Raw genomic sequence first — 12,397 nt, forward strand, 5'->3', positions numbered from 1 at the left:
TCTGGCACTCCATAAAATTGTCCATGCCACCACACCTTCCACCATCCCCGCGATTACTGACAGAGCACCATCTGTACATGGTGCGGCAGGAACTGCAGGCCCTTTTGTCCAGGTGGACTATCAAGAGAGTGTCCAAGCCAGAACTAGGACATGGTTGTTATTCCTTCTACTTCCTGGTACCCAAGATGAACAGAGGCCTTACTCCTATTTCAGACCTGTACCCTCTCTACTTCTTCCTTCGAAAGGAAAGATTCAAAATTCTCACACTGGCTTAGGCCTTGTCTGTACTCGACCCTGGAGACTGGATGGTGGCGTTGACCTGCAGGCTGCCTATTTCAGTATACCCATCCTGCAGGCCCATTGGCGCTATCTGTGCTTTGTGGTAGGGGAGGAACATTTCCAGTGCACAGTGATCCCCTTTGGTCTCACCAGTGCCCCTCTGGTGTTTACAAAAGTGATGGTGGATGTGGTGACACACCTAAGGTGGTCAGGGGTCCCAGTCTTCCCCTACCTTGATGACTGACTGTTAAAGGTGGCTAACCCCAGGCAGTCGTCAGCCGCTTCCAGACTGTCATCTTTGGGTATCACTATCAATGTGCCAGTGTCACACCTGACTCTTTGTCAGATGCTCCCTTTATCAGAGCCATAATGGGCGCGGTTCGGTTCCTACTTTTCACCCCGAGATGGAGTGTCCAGTACATTTAGGCTGTTATTCCTATCTTTCAGCCTCTGCCCTGGATTTCAGTGAGATCGACTCTTAGGCAGCTGGAACTGATGACCTCCTACATCCTGCTGGTCAGATATGCCAAGTGGCATATGCGGGCTCTGTAGTAGGATATGAAGTTTCAGTGGGCCCACCATCAAGGTGACCTCTCTGACTACGTCCAGATTTTGAAGAAGTGCGCAAAAGATTTACAGCGATGATTTCTGGATTACAGTTGTGTCAGCGGCAGACCCCCCTTCCTCACCCAGAGTGGACAGTGGTGACGATGCATCCCTTCTTGGTTGGGGTGACTGTTTCGGAGAGGTGGAGATTAGAGATCTCTGGTTCCATACCAACCTTCTGGAGCTGAGGGCCATCCGCTTGACATTGGAAGACTTCCTTCTGCCCCATCAAGGAGAGGCTGGTACAGGTGCTTACGGACAGCACTCTTGCCATTTGGTAATGCCGCAAAAAAGGTGGGTGAGATCATGAACCCTGTGAAATGAGGCTCTGTGTCTCTGGAAATGGCAATCCTGGTACAGGGTCTGGGACCCTAACAAAGAATTTTCCTAGTGATGAACCTCCTGGCAGGATCATTGCCATTGAGTGGATCATGAGTGTCAGCTACACTCGGGGGTGGCGCATAGTCTCTTCCGAAAATGGGGAGAACCTTGGCTCAATCTGTTCGCTACTGCCAAGAATGCAGAATGTCAGCATTTCTGTATGTGGGAATTTCCAAGGCGTCTCTTGCTCGAAGTGCCTCGAGTGGGACTCAGAACTCCTGTATGTCTTTCTATAGATGCCACTCCTACCCCCAGTCCCCAGGAAGATCAGGACCAACTGGGCCTAAGTAATCCTAGATGCTCTGGATTGGGCATGGAGAGTATGGTATCCCGAACTCCTGAGCATGAGCACCTGCCCTCCATTTGGGCTGTCCTTCCTGGAGGGTCTGCTGTTGCAACAGCTGTCATGCTTTGAAATTGAACGGTGACAGCTGAAAACCTTCGACCTTCCACTGAAGGGGGTTGATGTCATCTTGGCAGCTAGATGTCCCTCAATAAAAACTGTATAGACCTGTTGCTAAGACCGATTTGTGGCTTTGTGCAGTACACAGCAGATAGACTATCTCCAGGCAAAGTTATCTGATGTTTTGTTGCTTTTCTCTAGGAACAGTTACAATTGCTGGATAAGAGTTCCTTGTTTTAGTCTCCTGTTGTAATGGGCTTTTTGGAAGGTTAACAACATTTGTTTCCTCCATGTCCTTTTGTAATGCCACAGAAGGACCTTAACTTCGTCCTCACATATCAGAAGTTCATTCCCTTTGGGCTGCTTTACAACTGTTTCTTCTGGCTTTTCACCCTCAAGACAGCGTTCCTCGTCACTGTTTGAGTGAGCTACAGGCTTTCTGTATCAGCCCATTGTAAACTAAATTCTTCCTGGACAAGTTAGTTCTACAGATATGGACGTCCTTCTTGCCTAAATTTGTGACGCCATCCCACGTGGGTCAAAACTTCACCTTATCAGCGTTCTATACTTTGCCTCTCCCCACTAAGTAGGAGTAGAGACTCCATCAATATGACCCCAAGAGAGCTTTAAGCTTTTATACTGCTTGAATCGAAGGACACCGAGTAGATGATCAGCTCTTTGCCGGGATTTTTGGGTCGATGAAATTCAAGGCTGTGCTGAAGAGAACTGTCTCCTACTGAATCGTGCTGTGTATTAAGATCTGCTACACGTTGGCCAAAAAGAAGCCTCCAGAAGGACTGCATACTCATTCTACCAGTGCCAAAGGTGCTACTACTACTTTGGCACGCAAAGTCCCTGTGGTGGACATTTGTCAGGCAGCTACGTGGACGTCCCTCCATATGATCACAAAGCACTTTTGTCTGGGCAGCCGGGTTAGCTGAGGGAGTCATTTTGCCCACTCAGTCCTGCAGGACTTTGTGGTTTGAGTGAACTTACAGATGCACGTCCAAATATGTAAAGCTTTGGTATCTATTCATTAGGTGAGAAATCAGCAACTAGAAGCCTCTATCAGAAAAAAAAAGTTACTTACCTTTGGTAATGCTCTTTCTGGGAGAGAATCTCATATAGCCACAGATTCCTCACAAAATAAACCTTCATCCCCTCATCCATCATCCCAGTTCTGTGATTGAACTCTGTCTAATAATAAGATCACAAGCCTAGGAATCTGCACACTGGACACAACCAATTTGCTTTGGGGGCTGTGGGCACACAGATATTCTTGAAAGCAACTGATGTCAACACGCACAAGTAGTGCCTATGTAGTCTCCACACTTGATTTTCAGACCGGTGTGCAGAGGTACTCCTGAAAAGAGTTCACATCTAGTCTGATGCCTGAGGAATATTCGAAAGGTGAGGAATCTGCAGCTAGATAGTCTCTTTCAGAAAGAGGGTTACGTAAGGCAGAAACTGTGACCATTTGAAGACCACATTGATACTATATTGACATGACAAATATCTGGCATGTTCCTGTTGCTTACAATAGGCCCACCCACTCACATGAGGTCCTGTTTTTAATGGTAGAAGTGTGGTAACACTGGGTGGTTGGAGCTTTGCTCTGTTTTAAACATTCTGGAAATTTACTTCCAAGATACCTCCAGGTGTCTAGTGTTCAGAAATGTCTAGGGTTGGTAGGATTTCCTAGGTGCAGGACGACCTGAGACCCAGATGTGTGTTTACCTGCCCCAGCAAAGAGCCGGGCACTGTTTGAATTTTTTTCGGAGGCTAACTAAAAATTTGGGCAGTGTCAGATCACATTGCCTGGGGCTCAGGCATGTGTCTCTCTGCACCTTAGCTAGCAGCTGAGCACTAATTAGATATTGCTGATAAAATCCTAAACAGCATCTGTGCTCCTCATTAGGATGCAGGCACGTGTGTATTTGTGCCCTAGCAAAGAGGCAGGTGGTTTTTTTTTTCCTTGAAATAAAAAGAAATCCACAAGGTATGTGGCTCCTTGCTGGGGCGTAAAACCGTGTGTCTGTGTTCTTTAAAGGAGTCCGATACTGTTTGGATTTTTTCTTAGACTAAAGAAAAGCCACATGGTCTCTTGCTGAGCACAGACATACAGCTCCTTCCTCCCCAATGCATCTCTTGGATAGAGAAGCTTTGAGAGACAAAAGAGCTATCTGAAATGGAATCAGGAAGTGGGATTGGAAGGGCAGGGCAGAGGCAAGGATGAATTCCAGTGAATCCTCTTCCAGTCTCCACCTCCAGGTTAGTTTCTTCTGTTGATAGGGTGGCAAGAACTGGGCTGTTCTTTCTACCCTCTCTCCCGGCCACCACCAGAAAAAGGTGTCTCAAGCTGATGGGCTTGCCTAGGGAGGTGCTCAGGGCACTTATAGCTGTCCTTAGCCTCAGCCACCAGCTCAAGCCTTAGGTGGTTGTGGGAGGAGCTAGAGAGTTCACCTTGGCCCAGCTGATATGTGGTGTCACTAGCGACATTACACGCACACATACAGACACACACACACACATACTCTCTCTCTCTCTCTTCTCTTGTCTTATCTCTCTCTTCTCTCTCTCTCTCTCCCTCTCTTCTCATCTCTCTCTTCTCTCTCTCTCTCCGAGGCCTGTAAGTGAGCACTGTGTTGCCTCATTCTGGAGTTTGCTAGCTCTAAGAAAGGATCTGGCTCCAGCAAACAAATTCCTCGACCCCCAGAGTAAAAAGAGTTTGTCCATGTTAGCGGACGAAAAGAAACCGCAACCATGAATGGAAGTGCCCCTTTCACCACTAATGCTTATATACATCATAAGGGTGTCCTTGGGACATTCTTTCATGACATATATATGCATATATACTTCAGTATAGTTGTGAAAAGACTATTTTGGAATCTCAAGAACCCTAATGAAAATGTTCTTATAACTTCACCATTTAATTCAGCTACTCCACGAAAAAGACCACCGGTTCCCTGAAGTAGAATTTGAATGTGGACATCAAGTAAACATTAATTTTGCTTTCATGCCATTTTTAGGTATTTCTCCCTTCAAGCCACTCACCCTTTGGGATTTGATGACGCTGTGCGGTTAGAAATCGAATCCAATATCTGCAGGGAAGGGGGACCACTCCCTAACTGTTTTACCACACCCCTGCGCCAGGCCTGGACAACTATGGAGAAGGTGAGGGCAGCATTTTCTGATGACTACAAAAGGAAAAAAAATATTCTTAATTTGAAATTCTGTAACTGTATTATAGTAATTGTGCAAGCATTGAGGTAGAAATGTCCACCAAACTTTAAGTTGCTCACAGTGGTGCACATCCAGGGTCAGTCTTCCCATCATCGTCATATGGCCATGGGAAGGTTGGGTGAAGACTGGTCTTGATTGTCTAGTTTATAGCCAAGATGCCTGTGGGAAGCTAGCTCTGTATATACTATATTAAAATGAGATATAGTCCGCAGGTTCCCCAGAGACTTAACAGAGGCTAAAGTAGATAATACTAATGATCTCTTTTGTGGTAATGTGGTCGAGCAGTTAGGCTTATCAGAGGGTAGTGCAAAGCATTTGTTGTTTCACACAGACAATAGAAGAATCACACACTTAGTGACTTAACTCCAGACCAATGGTTTTTATATAGCAAAAAATAGCTTTTCGTAATTTATTTTTAGAACCACAAGATTCAAGTTGCAGATAAAGACTTCTATAGTTTCGAATTTCACACATGTATCAATAGCACTTAGTTTGAAATCGATAAGTTATACAGTTTTTGAAATATTGGCTATTATCTGTTTTAAAAATGGACACTGCAATTTTCAGAACAGTTCCTGGTGGAAGAAAAGTTAGATTGATTTGCAGGTAAGTACAACACTTAAAGTTCCGGTCTCTGGGGGTTAGGAAGACCACCGATCAGGGTTCAAATTAACCCCAAACACCCACCACCAGCAACACGGGCCGGTCAGGTGCAGACGTCCAAGATGAGCAAACTTAACATGGGCTCCTATGGAGACAGGATTACTCTAAATCAGGCCTACCTGCTGATAAGTACCAGCGACTCGGAGGGCAGACCAGGGGGGATTAGAGGAGCACTGGGGGGGCCACAAGTAGTCACCAATCACGCACCCTCAGCGGCACAGGGGCGGCCGGACGCAGGGTGCAAGCCGGACGTCGGGCTCCCAATGCTGGTCTATGAAGGGATCCCGGGGTCACTCAGACACTGCAGGTGAGATTCAGGGGGTCAGTGCGGACTGACCACCAACTGGATGATGAGAAGGCCAGCCTGCTGAACGGATCTGCACTGGAGAGCGGATTCTCAAAGTCCTGGGGGCTGCGGGTGCAATGGTCTCTGTAGACGTTGGACATCTTCGTCTGAAGCTGTCGCAGTCGGGGGTCCTCGGGATTCCCGCTGCAGGGGTCGTTCGTGGAGGGCAGGAGAGGTCAACCCAGGGTGGGCACTTGCTTGCAATCGTCTGGGGACTCTCTCTATCTGGTTTGGCCACCTGGACATGGGCCGGAGGCATCGAGTACAGGGTGGTCAGGGCTCACGGATCCACAGAGGCTCTGGAGTCCCTTGTTGGAAAGTTCTTTGTGGACGGTGCCCCTGTCCTCTGGAGTTCAGTCCTCTAATGCAGAGCAGTCCTCTGTAGCTTGGCAGAGGTTGCTTGATCCGCTGGATGCGTCACTTTCTTTGTGCAGGTTCTCTAATGCAGCTGACAGGCCGGTAGGGCTGGGGGCCAAGTCAGTTTGTGTCGTCCTTCTTCTCTGCTGCGGTTTCAGGTTATGCAGTCCTTCTTCTTGTGAGTTTGTCAGGAATCTGGTGAGCTGGGTTCAGGGAAGCCCTTAAATACAAGATTTAGGGGTGTTACAAGGATCAGAGGGCAGTGGCCAATGGCTACTGTCCCTGGGGGTGGCTACACCCTTCTTGTGTCCACTCCCTTTGGGGAGAGGGGCACAGATCTACTCTGTTGGCCCCTGTCCTCCAAATCAAGATGGAGGATTCTGCCAGGAGGGGGTTACTTCAGCTGTGGACACCATAGGGGTGGTCCCTGCTGAAGTGGCCACTCCTTGTTTTTCTCACGTTTCCTGACGAACTGGCCGCCAAAAGTGGGGCTACTGCTCGAAGAGCCAGGTCTTGAGGAGTCTTCTGAAGGCCAGCAGGTCTTGGGTTTGTCGGAGGTAGGTAGGGAGCGTGTTCCAGATCTTGGCGGCGAGGTAGGTGAAGGATCTGCTGCCGGAGGAGGTTCGTTGGATGCGGGGGACGGTGGCGAGGGCGAGGCTCGCGGAACCTAGTTGGCGGGTCGGGGTGTAGAAGTTGAGTCTGTTGTTGAGTTAGGAGGGGCCGGTGTTGTGGAGTGCTTTGTGTGCGTGGGTGAGGAGCTTGAAGGTGACCCTTTTGTTGACGGGGAGCCAGTGGAGTCCTTTGAGGTGAGGGGTGATGTGGCTGTGGCGGGGTGCGTTGGTGATGAGTCGTGCTGAGGCGTTTTGGATGCGTTGGAGTCGCTGTAGGTGTTTCGCTGGGATTCGTGCATAGAGTGCGTTGCCGTAGTCCAGTCTGCTGCTGGCGAGGGCGTGGGTCACTGTCTTCCTGGTGTCGGTCGGGATCCACTTGTAGATCCTGCGGAGGGTGTGGAGGGTGTTGTAGCAGCAGGAGGAGGTGACGGCGTTGACTTGTCTGTCCATGGAGAGTGCGGAGTCGAGGATGAATCCCAAGTTGCGGGCGTGGTCGGTGGGCGTCGGGGGAGTTCCGAGGGTGGTGGGCCACCATGAGTCGTTCCAGGCGGAGGGGGAGGTCCCGAGGATGAGGATTTCTGTCTTGTCGTTGTTGAGCTTCAGGCGGCTATTTCTCATCCAGTCGGCGACTGCTTTCATTCCCTCGTGGAGGTTGGCTTTGGCGGTGGCAGGGTCGTTGGTGAGGGAGAGGATGAGCTGGGTGTCGTCGGCATAGGTGATGATGTTGAGGTCGAAACGGCGGGCCACTTGTGCGAGGGGGGCCATGTAAATGTTGAACAGCGTAAATGTTGAATGCCAACCTCCCAGACCATATACTTAATATGGCCACACTGCACTTAAAATGTCTAAGACTTAGATAACGGAGGGGCATATTGCTCATGCAGCTATGCCCTCACCTGTGATATAGTGCACCCTGCCTTAGGGCTGTAAGGCCTGCTAGAGAGGTGACTTACCTATGCCACAGGCAATGTTTTGTGGGCTTGGCATCCTGAGAGGGATACCATGCCGACTTTGCCTTTTTCTCCCTACCAACAGACACAAACTGCAATGGCAGTGTGTGTGTGTGTTTGGTGAGGGGTCCCTTACAGTGGCATGCAGCAGCCCTTAGGGACCCTCTCTGGTCACAGGGCCCTTGGTACCACTGGTATATCTTACAAGGGACGTATCTGTGTGCCAGAGGTGTGACAATTGTGGAATCAATGGTACATTTTTAGGGAAAGAACACTAGTGCTGGGGCCTGGTTAGCAGGATCCCAGCACACTCTGTCAAGTCAGCATCAACGTCGGGCAAAAAGAGGGGGGCTAACTGCAACAAGAGTCAGTTCCCTACAATGCCTTTGAATTTTCAGAGACTCTCTGAGCAGTGAAGCCTGATTACTCTTGCATCTCCTTATTAGCTTTGAGGAGAGATTGTCACAAGTCGAAGGACCCTGGATTGCAGAAGCTCAGACATGACATTTTTCATGTCTTGATTTTTTTTTCCCCACATTGAACAGGGAGCTGTACTTCCTATATAAGCAGCACATAAATACCATTAGTTCTGCTGTGCACCCTGTTTGGTGCTAGGGGCATTTTACACAGCTTTTATCACTGTCTCAGCCAATGTACCACTCCGACCGCAACGGCGGTAACAGCCGCCGGGCTGGAGATATCCATCTGCAGCCTGGCGGCCGTCACTGTCCCACCTGTGGGATTATGACCCCGCCTACCGCCATGGTTTTCATGGCTTCCGTAACGCCACGAAACCCATGGCGGTAGGCACCATCAGTGACAGGGAATTCCTTCCCTGTCACTGATAGGGGTCTTCCCCTCTCCCTCTCCAGTTAGGCCCCCCCCCCCACCTTTCCAAAGCCCCCCCTCACTCCCCACCTTCACACCCCCCTTCACACATGCACACAAATGTATACACACACCCATTCCCACATTCACTCACATCCGCACACATTTTAATACATACACGCAGACACGCATTCACATAACACAACTTACACGCACTCACATCTCCATACATGCACACACGCAACACACACCCGCTTCCACGCACACACAAATATTCACACATCCCCACACACACACAACACCCCCACCCCCCTCTCCTGTCGGAGACCTGACATACCTGTGTTCAGGGGGTCCTCTGGCATGGGACGGTGCGCTGGTGCCACCAGCAGAACACCTCCAGGCCGTATTATTCGTCATAATACGGCTGGCGGCGGTCTACTGACTGGTGGCAACAGCGCCATCTTACCGCCATCCACCGGCATGGCCACAGCCAGATTTCCGCTATTCTTGTGGCGGAAATCCGGCTGTGGTCATAATATGGCGGACGGCTGGTAGCAGCGGTGACGGTCTTTTGGCGGACGGCGGTAGGCGTTTTTTACTGCCAATGTCATAATGAGGGCCTAAGTCTTTTGAGAGGTGCCTAAGGTGCCATACCACTGCCTTCGAAGTTGACTTCATAGTCTGCTGTGAATCCTGTCTCAATGCCTACCTTGATACTGAGCAAAGCAACCCCAACCAAAGAGTTGCTTGAACAGCCTGATGTTTGGCAAACAATTACATGCACCCTCAGTCGTAGAAAATACTCACTAATCACCAAGACGCAGATCTAGTACCTTTAGAAAAGATACATTTGAATGTTGAGGAGGTAATCACAAAAGAATTAAGCATGTTTCAAATCCCTAAAATCACTGCCATGGAGATACTAGCTCTACTCCTCTATCTGGTCCCCCACAGCATTCACCTTAAGCTCTCCACTCACAACGCATTGATTCAGGTCAGGATATTGAGGTAGATCCCCAAGACTGTTATTATGAGCCTTTCCCCACTGAGGAAGGTGATGATGCCTGGGATGGGTTTGCTGATGACCCTGAGGAAGATCCACCCTTTGAGTGCTATCCCTTGAAAGCTTCACAGCCAGATAATACAATGGATTGCCATGCAGTTATCCAAAGGGCAACAGATTACCATCAAGTGAAACTACATTTGATTGAGCAGGAGGATAATTCCCTGGTGGAGAGCTTGTCAGTCAGAGCTGTCAATCCAGTTTCCTCCTATGTTAAAAAGTATGCCAGGGGTCCAGTAGTCAACTCCAAAGGCCCCTTCAAAGCTAGGGTGGTAAATCCAAGATTGAGAAGAAGTATATGCCAGCACCTGGTGACCTGCTTTACATCAGAGGCCAATTACCAGCTGACTCCTTAGTAGTTCATGCGATCAGGAGCATGACCTTTGCTCAGGCACCAGACAAGGACAGCCTTAAGATCTATGTGGCAGAGGAAATGGTAGCAGTAGGAGGGGCAGTCAATCAATCTAAGCATTTGTAAAGCGCACTAGTCACCCCCTGAGGGTCTCAAGGCACTGAGGGGGTGCTGCTACTGCTCGAACAGCCATGTGTTGAGGGGTCTCTGAAAAGGTTAGTAGGTCCTGTGTCTGTCGCAGGTGGATAGGAAGAGTGTTCCACGTCTTGGCAGCAAGGTGGCAGAACAATCTGCCACAGGCGGTCGTTCTGTGGATGCATGGGGCAGTGGCGAGGGCAAGGTCAGTGGAGCGAAGCTGTCGGGTTGGGGTGTAGGAGGAGAGCCGTCTGTTGAGGTATTCTGGTCCGGTGTTGTGCAGTGCTTTGTGGGCATGGGTGAGGAGTTTGAACGTGATTCTCTTGTTGACGGGGAGCCAGTGCAGGTCTCTCAGGTGGGCTGTGATGTGGCTGTGGCGGGGGATGTCCAGGATGAGGCGTGCAGAGGTGTTCTGTATGCATTGCAGTCTTTTCTGGAGCTTGGCTGTGGTTCCTGCTTAGACAGCATTGCCATAGTCCAGACTGCTGCTTATGAGGGCTTGGAGACTGTCCTTCTGGTTCCGGTTGTGATCCATTTGTAGATCTTCCGAAGCATGCGTAGGGTGTTGAAGCAGGAGGAAGAGACGGCGTTGACTTGCTGGGTTATTGATAACGATGAGTCCAGGATGAATCCCAGGTTGCGTGCATGGTCGGTGGGTGTTGGTTCAGTTCCCAGTGTGGCAGGCCACCAGGAGTCGTCCCAGGCGGAGGGAGCGGAGCCGAGGATGAGGATCTCAGTTTTGTTGGAATTCAGTTTCAGGCAACTGTTCTTCATCCATTCGGCAATGGCCTTCATTCCTTCATGGTGGTTGGTTTTGGCGGTGGCGGGGTCCTTGGTGAGGGAGAGGATCAACTGGGTGTCATCGGCGTATGAGACGATGTTGAGGTTGTGAAATCAGACGATGTTTGCGAGCGGAGCCATGTAAACGTTAAAGAGGGTCGGACTGAGGGACGACCCTTGGGGTACGCCGCAATGATCTTGGTGGCTTCAGAGCGGAATGGAGGGAGGCGGACTCTCTGGGTTCTGCCGGTGAGGAATGAGGTTATTCAGTCCAGGGCTCTGTTGCGGATCCCTGCATCATTGAGGCGTGTGCGTAGGGTGTGGTGGCAGACAGTGTCGAAGGCGGGCGAGAGGTCCAGGAGGAGGAGGGCTGCGGTTTCGCTGTTGTCAAATATGGTCCTGATATCGTCGGTGGCGGCGATGAGGGCGGTTTCGGTGCTGTGGTTGCTGCGGAATCCAGATTGGGACAGATCCAGAGTGTTGTTCTCCTCGAGGAAGCGGGTAATTTGTTTGTTGACAATTTTCTCAATGACTTTAGCTGGGAAGGGGAGTAGGGAGATGAGCAGGAAGTTCTTGAGGTCCTTTGGGTCTGCCTTGGGTTTCTTGAGGAGGGCGTTGATCTCAGTGTGTTTCCAGCTCTCTGGGAAGGTGGGGGTTTCAAAGGAACTGTTGATGATCTTCCGGAGTTGGGGTGCAATGACGGAGCTCGCTTTGTTGAAGATGTGGTGAGGGCACGGGTCGGATGGTGAGCCGGAGTGGATGGTGTTCATGATTTTGATGGTGTTATTGTTGTTGACGTTGGTCCAGGAGAGCAGGAGGCTGGTGTGGCTGGAGGGCGGTGAGTCTGTGGTGTCTGTGGTTGGCGCGGGGTCTGGGTATTGAAGCTGTCATGGATGTCTGCTATCTTGTGGTAGAAGAAGGTGGCTAGGGAGCCGCAGAGGTCTTGTGATGGCGGGATAGCGTTGACGTTGGAGCCGGGGTTGGAGAGTTTCTTCACAATGATGAAAAGCTCCTTATAGCTGTGTGCGTTGTTGTTGACGCGTTCTTTGAAGGCGGTTCATTTGACGGTTCGGATGAGTTGGTGGCGTCTGCGGATGGCGTTCTTGAAGACTGTGTGGTTGTCCGTTGTCTGTTCTTGGTGCCACTTTTTCTCGAGTCTTCGGCATGTTTACTTGGAGCTCGGCAGTGAACCAGAAGGCCTTTCTGTCGGTGCGTCTGTTTGAAGGTTTCTTGACTGGGTCGAGAGTGTTGGCACAGTTGTCGATCCATTGCCTGAGGTTGTGGGCTGCTGTGTCTGTGTTGGTGGTGTTGATTGGTGGATTCCGGGAAATAGTGGTGATCAGCTGGTCTTCGGGGACCTTGTTCCATTTGCGGTGGGGAATCCGCTGCGGGTGATGGTG

The 12,397-nt window shown here is 50.2% G+C and overlaps 1 protein-coding gene across 1 annotated transcript in view; it reads left to right on the plus strand.

Moving 5' to 3' along the window:
• AKAP10 (A-kinase anchoring protein 10) overlaps nt 1-12,397 on the plus strand; it is a 384,577-nt gene that overhangs the window by 276,833 nt on the left and 95,347 nt on the right. Inside the window, exon 9 of the mRNA XM_069226353.1 lies at nt 4,699-4,843. Within this exon, the coding sequence (XP_069082454.1) occupies nt 4,699-4,843 (145 nt within the window). The remainder of the gene's footprint in view (nt 1-4,698; nt 4,844-12,397) is intronic.

The sequence above is a fragment of the Pleurodeles waltl genome, chromosome 3_1 (genome assembly GCF_031143425.1).
Source record: "Pleurodeles waltl isolate 20211129_DDA chromosome 3_1, aPleWal1.hap1.20221129, whole genome shotgun sequence".
NCBI classification, from domain to species: domain Eukaryota; kingdom Metazoa; phylum Chordata; class Amphibia; order Caudata; family Salamandridae; genus Pleurodeles; species Pleurodeles waltl.